The sequence below is a fragment of the Polyergus mexicanus genome, unplaced genomic scaffold (genome assembly GCF_030449975.1).
Source record: "Polyergus mexicanus isolate NDT 795.1 unplaced genomic scaffold, iyPolMexi1.0 SCAF_6, whole genome shotgun sequence".
In the NCBI taxonomy this organism is placed as follows: domain Eukaryota; kingdom Metazoa; phylum Arthropoda; class Insecta; order Hymenoptera; family Formicidae; genus Polyergus; species Polyergus mexicanus.
Window position 1 is genome coordinate 1,393,446 of NW_027223326.1, and position 21,160 is coordinate 1,414,605.

General features: G+C 32.8%; 1 protein-coding gene across 2 annotated transcripts in view; it reads left to right on the forward strand.

The window, feature by feature from the left end:
- Mmp2 (Matrix metalloproteinase 2) overlaps positions 1-21,160 on the forward strand; it is a 184,466-nt gene that overhangs the window by 59,348 nt on the left and 103,958 nt on the right. For both annotated transcript variants that reach the window (XM_070297809.1, XM_070297810.1), the window contains exons 3-4: positions 8,691-8,792; positions 11,032-11,201. In XM_070297809.1, the coding sequence (XP_070153910.1) occupies positions 8,691-8,792; positions 11,032-11,201 (272 nt within the window). The remainder of the gene's footprint in view (positions 1-8,690; positions 8,793-11,031; positions 11,202-21,160) is intronic.

The following is a 21,160-nucleotide window of genomic DNA, read 5'->3' on the forward strand; positions in this document are numbered from 1 at the left end:
TTTTAAAATATTAATAAATTTCAATATTATTATTAATTATTAATTCGCTTTATTGATTTAAATGAAATTCCTTTCGTAACGCGTGACTTTTAGACGAGTCAAATTTTAATATAAAAATATTTATTATAACAACAAACGCGCGCGTATAGTCTATATATATATATATATATATATATATATATATATACAGGGTGTCCCATTTTAATCTCCTCAGGCAAATATCTCAAAAACCAAGCCCGGAAGAGAAAAATGTTTTGGACAAAAGTTGTTTGGTTTCGAGGGGGCCATAAGATGGTGACAATGATTTGACCTTGGAAAATCATTTGAAGGTCATGTGAAAGTCACCCTTAAAATCTTAAATGGAAATCTACATTTTTTATTTAGTATTCTTGTAGCTGACATCGAGAGCTTTCCAAAACACTATAATAAAGTATTTTTTTATCAAGTATTTTTTGAATTATTTTATATTTTAATCTGATATATTTTGATATAAAAAATTAAATATCTCGTAAAATATTTAGTTTTCGATAATCTTACCGTAATACTTCTATGTACAGAATAATGAGACAAATCAATTAGTATTAAAAAAAAAATTGTTTTTAAGAAAATTATTTACAATGTATTTTTTTAAACAATCATTTGTTTTTTTTTGGCACTAATTAATTTGTCTCATTATTCTGTACATAAAAGTGTTACGGTAAGATTATCGAAAACTGAATATTTTACGAAATATTTAATTTTTTATATCAAAATATGTCAGATCAAAATATAAAATAACTGAAAAAGTACTTAATGAAAAAATACTTTATTATAGTGTTTTGGAAAGCTCTCGATGTCAGCTACAAGAATACTAAATAAAAAATGGGGGTTTCCATTTAAGATTTTTAAGTTGACCTTTACATGACATTCAAATGATTTTCCAAGGTCAAACCAATGGTACCATCTTACGGCCCCCTCGAAACCAAACAACTTTTGTCCGAAACATTTTTCTCTTCCGGGCTTGTTTTTTGAGATATTTGCCTGAGGAGATTAAAATGGGACACCCTGTATATATATAAAAATACGGAATATAAATTATGAAACATTAATTATATAATATTCATTATTCTCTCATTACAAGTATAATATATCTAATCATATATTAGTTATTTAAATTTAAATAAACAGCAGCCATTATGCGCAAGGGCTATTAAATTTCAAGATTAACAAATTTATTACAATATTTAATGTACACATACGATGAGCATATTTATTACAATTAATAAAATTTATTATATATAAATTCGTGATTCGCTCTTCCATGAAATGTCATATGACGCGTTCGCTCCGTTAAATTGCGGAAGGCCAAATGAAATGAATGGCAGCCCGACATTAAAGGCAGGGAATGCTTTCTTGCACATTCACACGTAAACACGCATGCACCCTATCTTGTAGAGGGACAAAGGCGAGAGAAATTTTTCCAAGAGTACTATCCGACCGCGATTGTGCATCTGGAATATTATATTCCATCGTTGTAAGCAATGTAACTAGTGTATGTACGTTCTGTACCTATATACCTGCGAGGAACCCGAGGCCAAAGAGCGAGAGAGAGAGAGAGAAAATTACGTTTTTCTCATTTGTTGATCGTAGTCGAAATTTTAATCTTATTTTCAACTTTAATTTTGTTAATTTTACGGATTTTAGAAGATTTTGATACATTGACTTCATATTGAAGAAATTGAACTCTTACTTTATACGCAGTAAACGAGATTTCCCACTTAGAAGTTTCAAAAAGAGGATCATTCGGCGATACTGTGGATTAAATAGTTTTAAAAGAGGATTATATCTATTTGCTTAAAGTATCAAAGCGGATGTTAGATTGAAAATTGAGATTGAAAATAAGGAGAAAAATGTCGACTTGGAAAGGGTGAGTCAGAGATGATCCAAGTATGTCTGAGAAACGCATATCCCCCCTTTCTCTCATTGCTCTCGAAGAGAAAAAAAATCTTCTTCTTTTCCGTTATAACGCTATCGGGGGGAACCATGACCGAGTTTCTTCACTGCGAGTTTTCTTCTTGCCATGATTCGATAAGCGCGATTGCGCTATGCCAGGAGCAACAAACGGTGTGACCTTGCCCTTTTGTATGGCGGTTCAATAATATCGTCGATAATGTTTGTAACGTTTGTAATTCACATCCCGACGCTTTTTCCCAATCACTTTATTACTTGCTGCTCATGCTGCTATGATCTCATCATTATGGCAATAAATCGCCATCGCTGTATTTTTTTTTTTTTTTTTGGTCTTTTGCTCGTACGACCACGTTTAAAAAAATGACAGGAGGGTAAAAAGAATTTCAACAACTATATTCATTGCAGCTCGTAAATATTTTAATTTCAATTTTTAATATTATTTATTTATATTTTTAATTAACAAGATTACGCGAGAAAGGGGGGAGAGAGACGATCGTAGAAAAACTTGAGTTTTAAAATTACAAAAAAAAAAAAAAGAACGCAGGAATTGTTCTTTCACGTCAAGGAGGTGCGTTTACGATATCGCGCATCGGGGCGGTGCGTTTAAGCGAGGATTAAAGGAGGGCTAAAGAGAACGAAAATATCTCTTTGTTCGAGAGATACATTCCTCGATATATATATATGTTATCCGCCTTAAATGGCGGCGCAAGCAAGCAGTGACGTGGTACGCGATGCACACACAACCGGTTCTCCAAAGCAAAGGGGATCCGCGAACACAATGCGGGAGAAATCTTGCGTGCTCGATGACCAAACACGGCCTAAGTCCAACGGTCACCCTCCTCGGGGGATCCTTGCGTGTCTCCCTTCGTGGACAACGCACGTGTTCGCGCGATTAGCAAGTCGCGCGTACTCGTATATGGCCTCGGCGAAACATAGTTGCCGAGAAAGGTGTACGTTAACGCGCCATAAAAGATATTTTACGATCGGTAGTTAGGAGATGATCGAGTTTAAAAAAATAGGCAAAGTATTATGGAACGCGATAAGAAGCACGCTTAATCATTATACCACTAATTTTCTAGAAATTCCATAATATTGTCACGAATGTCATACGCCATGACTGTCTCACACTTATAACTAATCTTACAGAAATAATCATAGAGAAATTTTAAAAGAAATCACATTTCTCGACTTGTTTCGGGAGATGCTCTTATCAAATAAATAGCGGTAGTTAAAACGCTATTTATTTGATAAGAGCATCTCCCGTTAATATCTACTTCCGGTTACGTTATCTCGTGTCGTCCTCTTCGTTATCGTCGGCCCTGTAACCATTAGAGATTCGATAAGAAGATAACGTATAGAAGGATCTAAAAGAAAAAGAGGGATAAGAAAAATAAGAATTCTTGCGAAATAATTTTTCAACCGACAATGAGATACATTCTTTTCATAAGGTATCGGCCGATAGAACAATACGATAATGAGAATTGTTAACAACGAGAATATTATATTATAGCGAAAAAAATAACGTACAAATTAACATATAAATTAACTTATATATTTTAATTTTAGCATGTAAATTTATACACGCACAAAATAATATTTCCGTGTTAAAATATATTCTACTAATTTTTAATACATTATACGTAGGCTTTTCTCATGCTTGAAAAGTCATATTTATAAAAATAAACTTAGGGTTTTCAGCAGGGTTGGGAAAGTTACTTTATAAAAGTAACTCGTTACCGTTACCGTTATTTTTTCTAAAAAGTAACTCGTTACCGTTACTCGTTACTAATTTTAAAAAGTAACTCGTTACCGTTACAGTTACTAAAAAGTAACGAGTCGTTACAATTTCCGTTACTTTTTTACAATACAAACTAATAAATTATTTTGCATAAGAAAAACTTTTAAAAAATTGTAAGCAAGATTTCATTCAAGGTTTATTACAAAATAAATGATTAAATTTTATCGAAATTCTTTATTAATTTTTAATAAAATTTGTTGCTCCATAGTATCATCATTTAAATGCCCTCTTTGTCGTGTTAATACAGAGCCACCGATGCTAAACATTCTTTCTACGGATGCACTGCTTGGTAGAGCTGTATTATATTTAATAAAAAGTTTTTTAAGTTTTGGATAGTCGTTTAACATTTCTATATTACAATTATTTGATTTTAAAAACCGTTGCAATTCTTCTTGTTCAGATTCATTTTGCACCGTTTTTTGCTCAAAAATGAAAAAATCATCGCGATCGTCAGATTTTCCAGCTTTTGAAGAATTTTCAATTGATCGGATTCCCAATAAATCCTCCAAGTAATTTTCAGCACGTTTTCTTTTTTCTCCGGTTAACCAGTTTAACTTAAATTTTGGATGTAAACATGCTGCTATTATTAATTCTTTTGTTTCAAATATTGTAAGAAATCTAAAATCGAATATAGTAAATTAAGCGACATTGTTTGTTTTATTGAAATTAATACTTTTGAATCAATAGTTTAAAATAAAATAATATTTTTCAATTAAATCCTTATTTAAAATTAAATAACATATGTATTAATCAAATTAATAATTTACCTTTTATTTAAACCTTGCTGAATAGCTTCAACTAACGAATGGCAATCTATAAGGTCAGATTTATTGAGATTTTCTAATTTTCGTTGCAAGGTACTTAGAACTGGTAGTAAATGAGATTATAACATAATAAGAATGCTAATTGGTCGATTTGCTTACGGCTTTACGGTTAAGATAAAAATTTTATCACGCACAATAGCAAGAATAATATCTTAAATAAATCAAAAAATTTGAAAAAAGTAACGATAAAAGTAACTGTTAAATTCGTTACTCGTTATCGAAAAATGTAACGAAGTTACTTTTTCCGTTACAAATAAAATTTGTAACGCCATTACCGTTACAGTTACTGAAAAAAAGTAACTGTAACGGTAACGGCGTTACAAGTAACGCGTTACTTCCCAACCCTGGTTTTCAGTATCACGAATAAAAATTTATAAAAAAATTTCAGGCTGCGAATTCTCTTGTAATCTGCCTTTTACAGTCAAAGGAAGTGAATATTGTCACTCATGTTTGAGAAATAAAATTGAAATGGTTACAAAGAAAAAGGGGTCAGATTGAATGGATAAAGAGGATTGAACTTCAATCGTCCCATGATTTGAAAGGCCCTTTTGTTGAAAACATTTCGGAGAAGTATCCCGAATCGCTGTTATACTCGAAAGGTCCTAAAAATGCGCGCAAAGAGACGAATAATAATTATTCGCGTTGTTCGCATCTATCGGTAATTTTTCATGCGTAAAAGATGCCCCGTAATTTTAATTGCGACGATTTTCGATAGCGGCGAGAACGCAAAATAATTCTTGCTTATTATTATCATATTTCGATAGCATCATGTTCATTGCGGAGCGTTGAAGGATAAAATTTAAATCTTACCGAATAACGCTAATTAAATATTATTATTGTTTAGAGGATCGTAAATCATTTCGCGCCTTTTCCATTTTGTTGACCAACTTTCCGTTAGTCGGAAGGATAACCATCCATATTTTCTCCTTCTCCGCTTCTTCCCTTCGCCGAAAGTCGGGAACGACGCCCTTTTTTATTTCCTGGCGCGAATCGGAATTCGTTCCCGACGACGGACGGCGGTCGGGGAACAAGACGCGCTTCCTCCGCGTCTCGAGAGACATGGTCGAGGAACCCCTAAAGATAGCGACACTTGGCCACGTGTCGACTAGCAGACGGACCTGCGACGCTTCCCGCGAAATATGCGGCGGTTTTAGTACGCCGACGATCAACAAAATTATATTTATTCTTGATTGCACTTCATGCAAGAGAAATGTTTATTAAATCAGGAGAATGATATTAGTGATCTCGTGTCTGCGAAGAATCTAATTCGATAGCGAGTTTGATTTAATGCACTAGTGTGCACTGATGCACATTAAAGATTGTCGTATACAAATTTACATTAGCATAAGTAATTAAAATAACAAGATAATCGATACTATGAGTTATTATTGTTGTTATTTGATATATTGGATGATTGCATAAGTTCGTGCCCGATTTTCATAGATGGCATTAAGTTACCGCATGGCGGAATTCTATTGTTTTCGTGTGGTAATTGTTGCTTACACCGAATAGATGACGTTGTCTTATGTCAATTTAGCGTCAGACATTGTTCAGATAAGTCCATTTGTGCATAAGAGAAATCGTTAAAAATGGAGAACGAAAGGTGCATTCGCGGCATGTAACGCTATATGAATTTCGGAAAGGCGTGAGTGTTGGGATTGCAGAAAAAAATATTCAAAGCGTTTATTTGGACCGCGCTCCTGCTCTCCGAACAGTCGAAAAGTGGTTTGGCAGATTTCGAAATGGTGATTTCAACATGGAGGATCAACCCCGCTCTGGACGGCCTTCTGGCATCGATGATGACATTGTGCATGCCATATACCCGTATTCATAGTCCTTCCTTATTTTAAGGACGGAGGAAGCCTCCATGAAGGATTCCTTGAATCTGCAAGGCCACCTTGCTTCATAGATGGACCTCGAGTCTCCCTTTCAGAAGGAAGGAATATTTTAGGGATTTTTAGTGACCGACTGGAGGCAGCACCGTTTTATGCTGCCTGCAACTAATTTCATATAATACATATGAAAACTTTTTCGTATCTTCAAAAAATTCCACGGGATTTTCCCAATCGCGAATGTATCTTTTCGGAATCCGCCACAGAATCCGATTCTCTGGATTTTCGTCTTCAAATCCATCGTCAGAATCATTTAAAAATTCATTGTCCATTATCCCTTTTTCCTTTATACACTTTCAGTTTGAGAGCGCGACAACAAATAACCACAAATCACAAATGTAACGAAACTAACTTTTGGAGGTTATATTTAGTTATATCCTGCGTATCGTCTGCTAAAAAGGTCGCATCACTCCTCAAGGAAGCTCGTGACCTTCCTTGAGATAAGGGAGCCAGTAAGATTCCTTATTCGGTCAAGGAAAGTTTATGAAACGTGGAACGAGGAACAAGGAATCCTTATTCCTCAAGGACGGACTATGAATACGGGTATTAGTGGAAAGAAACCCAAGGATTACAACTGAGGATATTGCTGAGAGGCCGAACATCGATAATTCGACCGCTTTTCGTCATTTAAAAAAGCTTGGATACATTTCCAAGCTTGATACGCGGGTGCCGCATCTCCCGACTGAAAGGAATAAGCTGCAGGAAAACTGCAGGAGTTGCAATGGGAAATTCTGCAGCACTCGGCATATTCTCCAGATATTGCGCCTTCAGATTTTTATCTGTTCCGGTCTTTGCAGAATAGTTTAAATGGCAATAATCTCAATTCCGAGGAAGCTGTCGAAAACCACGTTACAAACTTTTTTCAAGAAAAAGCAAGTTCTTTCTTGAAAAATGGAATCGACAAGCTTATAGATGGTTGGAAAAGCATTGTAGAAAAGCATGGAGACTATATAATTGATTAATAAAAGTGTTATCTCTAAAATATAATCTATTGAAGTTTATATTTAAATCGGGCACGAACTTATGCAATCACCCAATATGAATAACGATAATAATAATTATAACTTGTTGTATTAATTATCTTATTGTTTTAATTACTATTATGTTATTGTAAATTTGACAGGCTTTAATGTGCATCAATGCATCGAAACTGACGTTGTATCCAAAGCACGACTTTGTGATTTAGCAAAATTAAGGCCGAAAAGTTCGCGTCCGTGACGGAAAAGTCCGTTTTCATTTGCAAATAAGTCAGATATCAAGAATATATTATATCGCGTTAATAAATTGCATCTAAGGATATACTTTTTATTTTTATTTTTTTAAATAAAGTTATGATATATATATATATATATATATATATATATATATATATATATATAATATTGTCTAGGTAAAATTAAAATTCTGTATTAATTTTTTACTTATGACCAAATAAATTTTTAAATCTCGGTAACAAAAAATATGCGCAACGAAACTCAATATATAACAGAATAGAAAAGATTAATGGAATACAATTAATTGATAAAACATTTTTCTTCGTGCATATCGGGCATGCTGAATTTGTCCGATTCGGCTGGCTGTCGTAGTTTTTATTCCGATGCGTCACGCGGATAAATTGATACAGTTAAGTGCACATAAATAAAACGCATCTCCATGTGAACGTATCGTGATACGCACACTCTCTCTCTCTCTCTCTCTCTCTCTCTCCAAGATTACATTGCGCACGCTTTATCCTCGTTACGGTAACGATCTCGTGTCGCGAAATAATTTTCACTTCTAACGATTCGCTTTTCGCGTTTGTGCAGAGAGCATGAGAAAATGAAGAAAAGAGAGGATTTTGCCGCGATTTTTCCATCATCGCGCGTATACATGCGAGTGAGATAAATCGTCATATCACCCCAAGTTAGTAATTAATCGAGAGTTATCGTTCCGCAACGATCGGTGCCGCATTGCACGATCTGATAGCGCATATTCTTGCTGAACTATTTCTCATCACGGCAGCCAATCAATACGCATAAATTAACAGTTTGTCGTACGTCGACTGCACCGAGAGCACGAGAGCTGTAAATCTGCGCGGACACACAATTTGCGCAAATCTTTGCGTTTTAGAGTATATATGTATATTTTTTAATGTAATGGACTTTGAATATTATAAACGGTATGAAAAAAATTTTTGTCATTAGCATTTAACAAAATTTAATTAATTCCTCTTCTTTTTTATTACAGCAAAATTATCTTATGAGATTCGGTTATTTACCCGAGACTGATCTCGAGACAGGAAATCTACGGACGGAGGATCAATTAAGAGATGCTATAAAAAATCTACAGGTAAGCGAAATTATGACATATTGGAAAAAAAAAACGAAAACTGTCTAGTAATTTAATATTTTCAGTTTTACAATTTTAAATGTAAAATGTATGATTTATGTTTAGGGCTTTACTCTAAGCTTCGACTTACTAATTAACGGATGAAATTTGATTCGCGCGCCGACTTTCGCATAAATCGGCTTAAATCAATGATTCTCGTTGCAAATTATACAGCATTTTGAGATAACGTGAGAACTGTGTATAGTGAATCAAATAGAGTCGCGAGCGAACTTTTCTATTCCATAAGAGTACGTAATATATCTATCATGAAAATGCGATCGATTGAATACGGATTCTCTGAAAGCTGTCGGGAACGAATCAATGAAAATCCTATTGAAGGAAGTAGGAAAATGGGACAAAGTGTCCTTAGGGATTCCCTCGAGTGTCGGATATGTGTCTTCTCTTCTCGATTCTCATGCAAATCTTTATTGAGTAAGCTCCGGAGTAGCATTTTTACTATTATAGTTTTCCTCTCGCGAACGGTTGCATTCGCGAGAGGAAAAAAAAAAAAAAAAAAAAGGTTAACCGTTGTCCGAGATGGGCGGAGAAGGAGGGCATAGCTTGATCGAAGGCATCAAACTTAAATGCGAAATAAATGGCATCGGAATACTTTGGACATTCTATAAATTTTATAATCTTAGTTCCAGGGGGAGGGCGCAAAAATTTTATTCATCGACGATGGTTTTATCGATAATCGCGTTTGTTAGATTCTGAACGCATTTCTGGTTGAAATGCTCGAAAGCGTTTATCTCTCTTCAAAAAGATAAAAATAGATCTTTGTTGACTGAAAGAAGTGATTGTGTTTCCGGGGAAAAAACTAGTCAAACAATAAAATGGATTTCTTGAAATATCGATGATATAAAACAATGGAATATTCTGGGGATTCGTCGCTTTTTATATACATTTTGAAATATTGTTTTCTATACATATATATATATATATATATATATACAGAGTGTCCCATTTTAATCTCCTCAGGCAAATATCTCAAAAACCAAGCCCGAAAGAGAAAAATGTTTCGGACAAAAGTTGTTTGGTTTCGAGGGGGCCGTAAGATGGTGACAATGATTTGACCTTGGAGAATCATTTGAAGATCATGTGAAGGTCAACTTTAAAATCTTAAATGGAAATCCCCATTTTTTATTTAGTATTCTTGTAGCTGACATCGAGAGCTTTCCAAAACACTATAATAAAGTATTTTTTATTAAGTACTTTTTGAGTTATTTTATATTTTAATCTGACATATTTGGATATAAGAAATTAAATATCTCGTAAAATATTTAGTTTTTGATAATCTTACCGTAATACTTCTATGTACAGAATAATGAGACAAATCAATTAGTATAAAAAAAAAATTGTTTTTAAGAAAATTATTTACAATGTATTTTTTTAAACAATTTGTTTTTTTTTTGCACTAATTAATTTGTCTTATTATTCTGTACATAAAAGTATTACGGTAAAATTATCGAAAACTGAATATTTTACAAAATATTTTATTTTTTATATCAAAATATGTCAGATTAAAATATAAAATAACTCAAAAAGTACATTAATGAAAAAAATACTTTATTATAGTGTTTTGGAAAGCTCTCGATGTCAGCTACAAGAATACTAAATAAAAAATGGGGGTTTCCATTTAAGATTTTAAAGTTGATCTTCACATGACCTTCAAATGATTTTTCAAGGTCAAACCAATGGTACCATCTTATGGCCCTCTCGAAACGAAACAACTTTTGTCAGAAACATTTTTCTCTTCCGGGCTTGATTTTTGAGATATTTGCCTGAGGAGATTAAAATGGGACACTCTGTATATATATATATATATATATAGCGTGCGTTAGTTATACTAAAATATTCAATTTATATAGAGATAGAAAATGAATAAAATGCACTTGACTTTTCGATGTGGGAATTTTTATAGATGAAAATATTATTATTTGCTGATCTAGTGTATGTGTAAAAAATAGTTATTTTTCGTGTTGTTTATTAAAAAAAAAAGTATATATATATATTGTAAATAGTCAAATGCAAAACTCTTAGCATCCCTTTATCTTTTTAAATATTGATAATAAGGAAAATGCAATTTCTCTTTCTATAATTGTTGATATTTCTGTGGACATTTTCTTTTTAAACAATATTTTGTCTTTGAGTGGTATGTGTACGAGTAATGATAAATCGTGCATATTTACATTCTTGTCAGAAATACGGTGGTATTCGCGTAACGGGGAAGATCGACGAGGCGACGAACGGATTAATGAAAGCCAAGAGATGCGGACTACCGGATCAGCCGAATCTCAGATTTATCAGAACGAGGCATAAGCGTTTCACCATCCACGGACAACAATGGCAGTATCGAAATCTCACCTGGAGGTAAGTCTTTAAAAATATTAGTCGGATATTGCTATAAAAATAAGAAAAATACAATACACAATAATTCAAAAACAATGGATATCTGACAGGATGTGACAAAATTCGGCTATGGATTAAGAAACATAAGATAAGTCTTGTAAAAATATTGAAATAATATTCTCATATTGAATATTCCTGGTAATTTATTTGACGTTTGCGGAAGCATTTTATAAATTTTTTATATCGAGGGTTAAAAGTTTTCTATTGTTTCTATAAGCGTACGAATCTTTTTAATCATCTAACTGCGTGTAAGTATTTGATTCTGCGGTTGACTTGAAAAGTTTTCAAAATTTCATTTTTTTTTTTTTTTTTTAATCGTCAAAATTGTTATCTCGTGTTTTGCCGGCGAAATTGAAAACAAAGAATATATCTCTGCAATGTTGACTTATTTTTGCACGGGACGTCTTTTTTAAAATTATTCAAGAATTCGTATTATATTTCGACGACGGGGACGCATTCGGAAGGAATTTTTGCAAGTCACGCGCCGTCAAGATGCGGCCACGCGATGCGTTTTCCGCGAGAGCTCGCGGACGGAATTATCGCGACGCGGTGCGAGTAACGATAATAATATCCCCGTCGAGATGTTTCTCGACGCGACGATAACTCATCGTGTATAGGGTACCTGTTGGTTAGAGACGGTTCAAACAGGATGTCTGGCCCTTTAATTGCGGGCTTCCTCGTGTCGGGGGACTCGCCCCCTGCGTTAACGCACTAACTCGGCTCGGATATGCCATTGACATTGTTGGTCCCCGGCCAACTGACGACTCCTTGCGAATTGCAGAACGATGGAAACACCGAGCTTCGTCTTCCCGAGAAATTAAAGAACGCTTTAGCTCGCTTAAACGGTATTTACACGTGACTCTTTTTATCGAAACATGCTTTTAACTTCAACCTCTAACAATAAATCTCGCACTTTATAACCACATCTCAATATATATATATATATATATGATATTTCCTTGTCTTTTATAAATTGAAGAGAAAATATATTCTCTTCGAAAATATCGCGTGTAATGTGAAATTTGATTTTGCAAATGTAAAATCAATACCGTGATATATTTGAAAAATAAGTGCTCGCGAGAATAAAATATATACGGTATACTTTTAATTTTTTATTTAAATATATTTAGGAGGGATATTGAAAGAAATAAAATAATACCTTCTAATATTTCAATAACGCAGTTTGAAACGATGATTTGAGTCTATCATTCTGGTAAATATATAAGATGAATTGATTACTTCCGTTGTTTTATCGGACTTGGAAAAATTAATTAACTTTAACGTTTGTGAGTACGTGATGAATGTTCAGCGGTAAAATAGATCTCTGTGTTGATGAATTGTGCCGGTACCATAGGAAACTTCTAAAGTCCTCGTGTTGATACGGAGATCAGCTGCAATATCGGCTCTATTTTGGCTCTATCATGTGGCACCCTCTAACAATTAATCGATAGGCGCGATTTTATTAATTTATGATTGAATCGTATTAAATGAAAATAATTAAAACTATCAACCAATTCGCGTTTACCTTGTTTTATCGGGATATCTAATATTGTATTTATCACGCTCTATAATTGCGATGGTTTTATTTTATTTTTACACAACTTTGTCTTTTATGATAAATAAAATTATTTTATTTTTATTTGATGATATTTCATGTTTATTTATTGATATAAATAAATAAATAAATATATATATACACAATATTATATAGTTTTTTAAATTAATCTTATCGTTAGTATTTTCTCGTAAAGTATTTTTTAAAATTATTCATTTTAAAGTAAATATTCCAAAATATAGTATAGAAATTATATACGGATTATCTGAATATCCGATATACAAGTTTATTTTATTATTTTGGCTTTTTTATCGTCTTATAGAATAAATTAAATTGCAAATTTGTACGTTTTAAATCAAAATATAACTCGTAAAGAGAGAAAGAAGACATATTTATATCAATTAATAAGTAGAATAAGATAAATTCAACATAAATTGAAGAAATTAAGCAGTTATCCGTCATTAGTATTATCATTGCTATCTGTGCATTATTCGAAGCGCATTTGAGCGACTTTGCGAATTACATTCGATGATGATATTGTGCGATTGAACGTTAATATTCAGACACGCTAATTAGCGCGAATTCTACACGGAGTCCGTTATTAATCAGCCCCCTTAACGAGTCACCGAGTCACCTTCGGTAGAAACGAACACGGAGGAAAAGTGTAATTCCCCGTAATTTTCACTCCCCATGGAAAAATCCATGGTGCGCTCTACGTTCGTCGTGCAATCGGGACAATCAGAATCAAAGTGCATTGCCTGGACACACGGATATAGGGGTAGGTCGAGTGATTAACTTCGTTATCTAGTTATCGCGCTATGGCTCGTGCGAATTTTTGCGAATTCTGCGAAAGGATACCCAGGCCTTTGTGTACTGATCACGATAGGGACAAATTTGACAGATTTTTATCCGCGTCGACGAGAGTTTATTCGCCTTTATAACTTGACTCTATTTGACTTCCCCATCGGCGCGCGCTCCCATGGGATCAAAAAGGAAGATGCGACCTTTTTTTTGGGGGGAGAAAAGCTTGCGAGAATCGGCCGTATCTGTCGAATTCGCAATTTCATGTAAACAATCGGTATCTTTATATTTTCTCGTCGAAAATAGAGCTGTTTAAGACATTGCGTTTTTTCACGAATTAGTTTTAATTCGACGCGATTAGCAATTCGTATATCGATTTTTGTCTTCAAAATCAATTTCATTCTCAATGTCATGCATATATATATGTAGTAATATATGATTCCTTATGCAGCATACTTGTCTTAGAAGAATATATCATATATTTATATTATAAGAATATATATGTAGAAGCACATATCTTTATATCTTGTCGCTTGGATATTAAATTAATTTTTTTTTAAATTTGCAACGTCAAAGGTGCGGTGTAATTTTTAAATTGAAGTAGAGACAAGCGCCGCGCGAATTAATGGCAATTACGAGGTGACAAATTAACATATTGCCTAATTTTCCCCACGTTGTTTCAATGAGCAATTCAGAAATTAACGTCCCGACGTTCTGAAGCTTCGCTTGTCTAGATATCTGGAAATTTTATATTTTCTTTTTCAATTTTATATTAAATCCAAATTCAGTGAAATTAATTTAATTTGATTCAATGAAATTAAAAGAAACTTTTATCATTTATGGAAGAGCTTTCGCGAATCTAATTTACAGAAAAATATTCGATAATATTTTCAGGAGGGGAAATGTATCAAATCTCTGTTGAAATATTTTCTAATGACAAGTAAATAAAATACAGGAAGAAATTATGTAATATATATTAAATATAAAATTATACTTTTAAATTGTATACTTGCATTATTGAAAATATCGCAATATTGTAGTAATCTTCTAAAATCGATAGCTATTAGCGATAAATATTTATGAGCGATTTATATATCCAATTCGCGATATATAGGTATCGCGACACGAGAATTTGTATTTCATTCGCACGAGAAATTGCCAATCGATCTAGTATTGGTTTATAGACCATTGTTTACGAGACAGCTTGAACGTTTCTACGGTCGATCGCATGATCCGCGGAGGCATAGTAGGATTTGTCATTGTTATCTCACGCGACGAAGTCGCAAAACGAATCCGCAAGGCTGAAACTCCCGAGTTGATCCACCGTATTTGTCTTTGCCGATATAATGAAGAAACGTCTCTTCGTAGAAACATATTAAAACACCAAAGATTCGCGCGTATTCGTACTGTAATATCAAAATGTTTTGCCCGATAGTGTTGGAATAAAGAAAAATGTTGTGTAAAGGAAGGGATACGGACAGAATTAATTTTAAAAATTCATTATCGATGAAAAAAAAAATATATATATCACATTTTTACAGAAATTACTTTGTTAATTGTTAATTAAATCAATTTTTTTTCTTTTTTAGAGCTTTCTCTCTCTCTCTCTCTCTTTTTTTTCTTCTTTCTTACGAAAAATAAAATTAATTTCTTAGAATAAAATATATAGAATGATCTTTTCAAGTACAAAGTAGAAGCTCCAAATTTCTACACAAATTGAATATATTGTAATTTTTTAGAATTCAACAAGAAGCAATTGAGATAAAAAGTAGAAGCAAAATTTTAACTCGGATTAAGGATATTTTTATTTTTATTTTTATTTTTTTTTTTTTTTATAATTGCAGATTTTTCCGACTATCTTTTATATAGCCGCAGCCGAAATAATTAAAGCGACGTCATTATCGCTGCGGCGCTATAAAAAAAAAATTAAGATCTACAAATAGACTCTAGTGGCGGCTTTAGATGAAATTTGCGAATTATTTAGTTGAGTTTAATTTGCAAACTTTTGAAAAGAGATATTGAAATGCAACGCGAAAAAATTAGCATTGACGCCATATCATATACACGTTTCCCGAATCATTTGACAGGTAAGTTATCTTCTCGCGAAAAGGTCAAGGATTGGCCCGGTTTTCCCAATACCTCTGTCTCTGTCTTTCTATTTCGCGTTTCTTCTTTTCATCCTCTTTTCCCATTTATATCTTCTCTTGATATCGACTTTGCCAAACTTTCAAGTCGGCTGCATGAATGGAAATACTCGAGACGCAACTCTGGAAATTTCATTCGCTAATCGTTACGGACGAAATTAGCCAAGTAAATTAAACTTTCAACATTTCCTGGCGATTTTCCTGCAAAGTTTTTTTTGCAATATGTCATTTTATATAATAGAATATTTTACATCACGTCTGTTGAAAAACTTAGAAATTCTCTCCTATCTCTCAATTAAAATAAATTAAAATTATATATATATATATATTTTTATTCTTAAAGAGAGAGAGAGAGAGAATGAGAAGATTTTTATGTTATATAAATTTTATATATGGAGGTTGTTTATGTAATTTCATCATCTGAAGTATCTTTATCACCGAGATATTTTCGCTCATTTTTTTTTTTATCGGAGTACGTTACAGTACTCTTTGACAGAATCACTTATACTTACTTTTTGAGGAGCTCGGTGTCCTCAGGCTTGAAATATTACGCTGAAACGGCAGCTCATTCCGTTTGCGAACGAAACATTTTCGCGCGTTTTACATGGACGTGACGAAATTCAGCAGCCAGAAACTGGAGCACCGCCGCGATACAGCAGCCTTTTCCTCGCATGCTTCCGCCAAGAGAAAGAGAGAGAGAAACAGAATCAAGAGCGCAAATTGAATTGGGAATACGAGGGAATTTTCACGAGAATATTTTCGAGGTTGAGGCGGAGAACTCTGCCTCAATCTCAGTTGATATATAAAAATACGCGATAAAAATCCTTAAGGATATATCCATGAATTTCTGCAAACTCGCACGAGCTACACATCCCGATTCGCGATCGAAAATCTCCCGATAAACGCTCGTCGATTTACAAAGTGGTGATTTGCAATTTTATAGAATTTTTCACGTATCGCGCTTACCATATGGTATGCAATATTTGATAGATACTAATGTTTTCGTAGTTGTACTGCGTTTAGATGAATAATGTTATATAAATTTTTTATTGAAGCTTATAAATCAAATATGAATAAGGTTCTTTAAAATTTAACAAGAATTTATATTACGATGAAAATGAGATAAACGACGGAGAAAAATTCATACTTGTGAATTTTACGAAAAATCCTTATAAAATTAACTCGGCAAATAATACAATATATTAATAACACGGATTTTCATTTTGATTTAAAAATATATTATGTATCAAATTTATTTCAATTGATATATTAACTCGATTCAATATATGAATATTTCTATTGAAATATTGAAAAATATAAAAGAAAATATTAAAAGATTTCTTCTTACTCGCAACTAGATTTCTATCTTTAATCCGAACTATGTCAGAATCCCTGAAATCGAAGGGATACATTGTGTTGGTGGGATTGATCATTCGGGCATATAGATTATCGAACAGCGGGCTAGTTTATAGCGAAAAATTAGGACGTTTATTTAAGGTCAGATATTGGCCATATCGTTTTAAAGGGTAACTGGACGATTCACATATTTACGAAGAATAGCATTTTATATACACAGTTTCGTTTCAAATGAATTCAGATCGATCGATCGCTTGTCACCAGCGAGAATATTTCTTTTTTTTTGATATTCGAAAAAGCGCCCAATATTCGTGAATTATACGTGCTCGCTGCACGTGTAATCCGAATTATTTGAATACTCGTCATACAAATATGATTCTATTTATTTGTACGAAAAAAATTTATAGATATTGTTCATGGACTTTCGAATTATTTATGACACGAAAAAAAAAAAAAAACGAAAACAAGAGAACGTTGAAACAATACTGAAGTTCTACGAATTATTCCAATCGCTGAATATCAGTAAGAAGAAGTAAAATTTTAAATTGGCACGATATTATAAGTATTTAAAAATATATATTTTTGTTTCAAGAGAACTCAACGTGACGATCAGTTTTTTCTTATATCCAGCCAAAGATCAAGTTACAATTTTGTTTAGATAAATAAGGATGATAAATTATTTAGATTCTTTTATAGCTCTCCTTTTATAGATAAAAATTCTTATAAATTTTTATAGATGAAAAAAAATTTATTGATTTTTACTTATTTGTTTACAATAAAGTACACTTATGTAAAAGAATTATTAAGAAATCTATTATCCCAGAATACTCTGACTTTTACTTTATCGCGAAAAAAAGCAACTGTATACATATCTTTTAAAATAAGATAGACGTATCAAAATGGATCGTAGTCCCTGAAGAGTTTAAGACGAGATGGTGGACACGAGGAAGATAATATCCTGTTTCTGGGACATATGTGTCATAAATATGCGAGATGATCCTGACAGTGGCGTAGCAAAAATTCTTGAACCTTATTATTTTATTTAATAATTATTTCTTTTTTTTATTTGATTTTCCCCTTTTTCTTTATTAAATTAAAATATTACATGACAAAGAGTAAACGAATTTTCAAATTATTTTTTATTAATTACATAATTATTAGAATGAGATCTTTCAAAATCTTTTTGTTATTCAGATATATTTTTATTTGCTTGTTCTTCTTCTTTATACAATATATTGCTAAAATGAAAATTACTGGCTACGGCGCTGGATCGGAGTTTCCAGGAACGAGGACGAAATAATGTAATTTCTCAGCGTGTTTCTCTCAGGGGAGCTTTATTATTTATCCATCATCCGGTCCAATGTGAATAAAGCATCAAACGCGAAATGCTGATTTTGGCGGAGCGAATTTTGGCTTACATACTTAAGAGTGTATTAATTTATATCGTTTTATACTTTGTAAAATTGACAAGTTTATATAGATGAAGCTGTAGGATGCCTTATTTAATTTTAATGGCAGTTTTTTTTCGCCAGTTTGGATATGATTCTTTTCTAAGCAAAATGAGACAACCAATTAGTAGCTGGATTCTATTTGTTAAATGAAGGAGAAGTACTTTAAGCAATTCCGTCTGTGCACTATTTTAAACTCTCTCTCTCTCTCTCTCTCTCTCTCTCTCTCTCTCTCTCTCTCTCTCTCTTTCTCATTCTCCTATGTATCTGCGGAGTATTTGGAGAAACTTTGGTCTCGCGGTAATTAAAAACTCGCAGAAAATAAAGGTCGAGAGTCGAGTAAACGTGCTAATTGATCCGCCTTTGTGACGAACATCCCGTTTTACTGCTCGTTGGAACAAGATTTTCGACTTTTGCCTATTCGCCTCGGGCTAAATTTTCGCCTTTCCCGTTTCGGAGGAATACGGATTCAATGAATATCTAAAAGGTATAAAAGAACTTTGAATACCGATTACAATTTTTTTTTTTTCCTAAAGTCTGTGTTACACACACGATATTATTAATAATTATTTAGAAATAAGAAATAATAATTTATATATAATAGATTTAATTCTCTTTAATTTTACATATTATTTATATTTCAAATATTTGCTTTTTACTTTTTTTCCCCCCCTTTCATTTGCCATTTATTTTGTTTACTTCTCCGCTATTTATATATTTATCTGATTTACTATATTTATATTTGATTTCTTTTGCTCACTCTATTTATTTTGTTTCACTTGGGTGATTATATTCGTAGCGAGGAAAATTCCGAAATTTTGTTCGATTTTGAAATTTCGAGATTCTAAATCCACCAGAAGGCAAATTCGGAGATTTGATTTATTTGCCGCAATTGCACCAAGATAATCGTCATCGGTGGCCGCGCATGTCGGAAAATAGATTATAGCATGGCCGAAACGGTCGTAATCACAGTTGCGAGATCGAATAATTTAATTGGAACTCAGAGCTCGTAAAACGATTCTCGTTAATCGTTCGTTTATCAAGGGCTCTTCCTTTTAAAAACTTTGGTTGATCTGTTTTTTTTTTTGTTTTTTTTTTTTCCAACGTAGATCGGGATAACGCGACTTATCATAAAAAGAAATAGTATCCAAATTATTTATCTAATTTTAGTGTAATAGAGAAGAGAAAATATATTCTAGAGAAAAGTTATAATTTTGAACGAGGTCAATCCTAAGGATGACGAGAAAATTTCCCTCGAGGCATTTGTTTTCGCGCGAGAAATTTATTCATTATAATAATAAATTTTTTGTTTCGCACATATATATTTAATTTTCACTCTTTTATTTCTATTTAAATATTTCCCCACTTGAATTGGATTGCGCAAAATGTAGCTGCCGATTGGAAATGTTCGAAATTCTAGTTAAGTGCGAGATAGGAAAGGGGTACTTTGTGGATTATAGTGAAAGTGTATAGCGAGACCAAGAGTCGATTTCCTACGGACAATGGGATTGTCATCAGTGCTTGGGTGAGATGTGAGAAATACTCGAGGTGATGGCAGTTACGTGCCTTGTTAAATTCGCTAGAAAACGAGGCACGAAATCGCCGTTCCAAGTGGAATGAGATCCGCGCGTAGAAAATTGAAGTAACAACGGTGACAATCTAACATCTTATTGCGGCGTAATATGAATTTTCTATGAATCTCTCTATTTCACCGGCGTACTAACAGTAAACATTTTTCTTATATAAGAGTTTTATTCATCTTTATTAGCATTTTATATTATATATATATACACAGGGTGTCCCATTTTAATCTCCTCAGGCAAATATCTCAAAAACCAAGCCCGGAAGAGAAAAATGTTTCGGACAAAAGTTGTTTGGTTTCGAGGGGGTCATAAGATGGTACCATTGGTTTGACCTTGGAAAATCATTTGAAGGTCATGCGAAGGTCAACTTTAAAATCTTAAATGGAAACCCCCATTTTTTATTTAGCATTCTTGTAGCTGACATCGAGATCTTTCCAAAAAACTATAACAAAGTATTTTTTTATTAAGTACTTTTTGAGTTATTTTAAATTTTAGTCTGACATATTTTGATATAAAAAATAAAATATTTCGTAAAATATTCAGTTTTCGATAATTTTACCGTAATACTTCTACGTACAGAATAATAAGACAAATTAATTAGTGCAAAAAAAAAACAAATAGTTTAAAAAAATACATTGTAAATAATTTTCTTAAAAACAATTTTTTTTTATACTAATTGATTTGTCTCATTATTCTGTACATAAAAGTATTACGGTAAGATTATCAAAAACTAACTATTTTATGAGATATTTAATTTTTTATATCAAAAGATGTCAGATTAAAATATAAAATAACTCAAAAAGTACTGAATAAAAAAAATAGTTTATTATAGTGTTTTGGAAAGCTCTCGATGTCAGCTACAAGAATACTAAATAAAAAATAGGGGTTTCCATTTAAGATTTTAAAGTTGACCTTCACATGACCTTCAAATGATTTTCCAAGGTCAAATCATTGTCACCATCTTACGGCCCCCTCGAAACCAAACAACTTTTGTCCGAAACATTTTTAGTACTCTGCGTTGATACCACTGCTT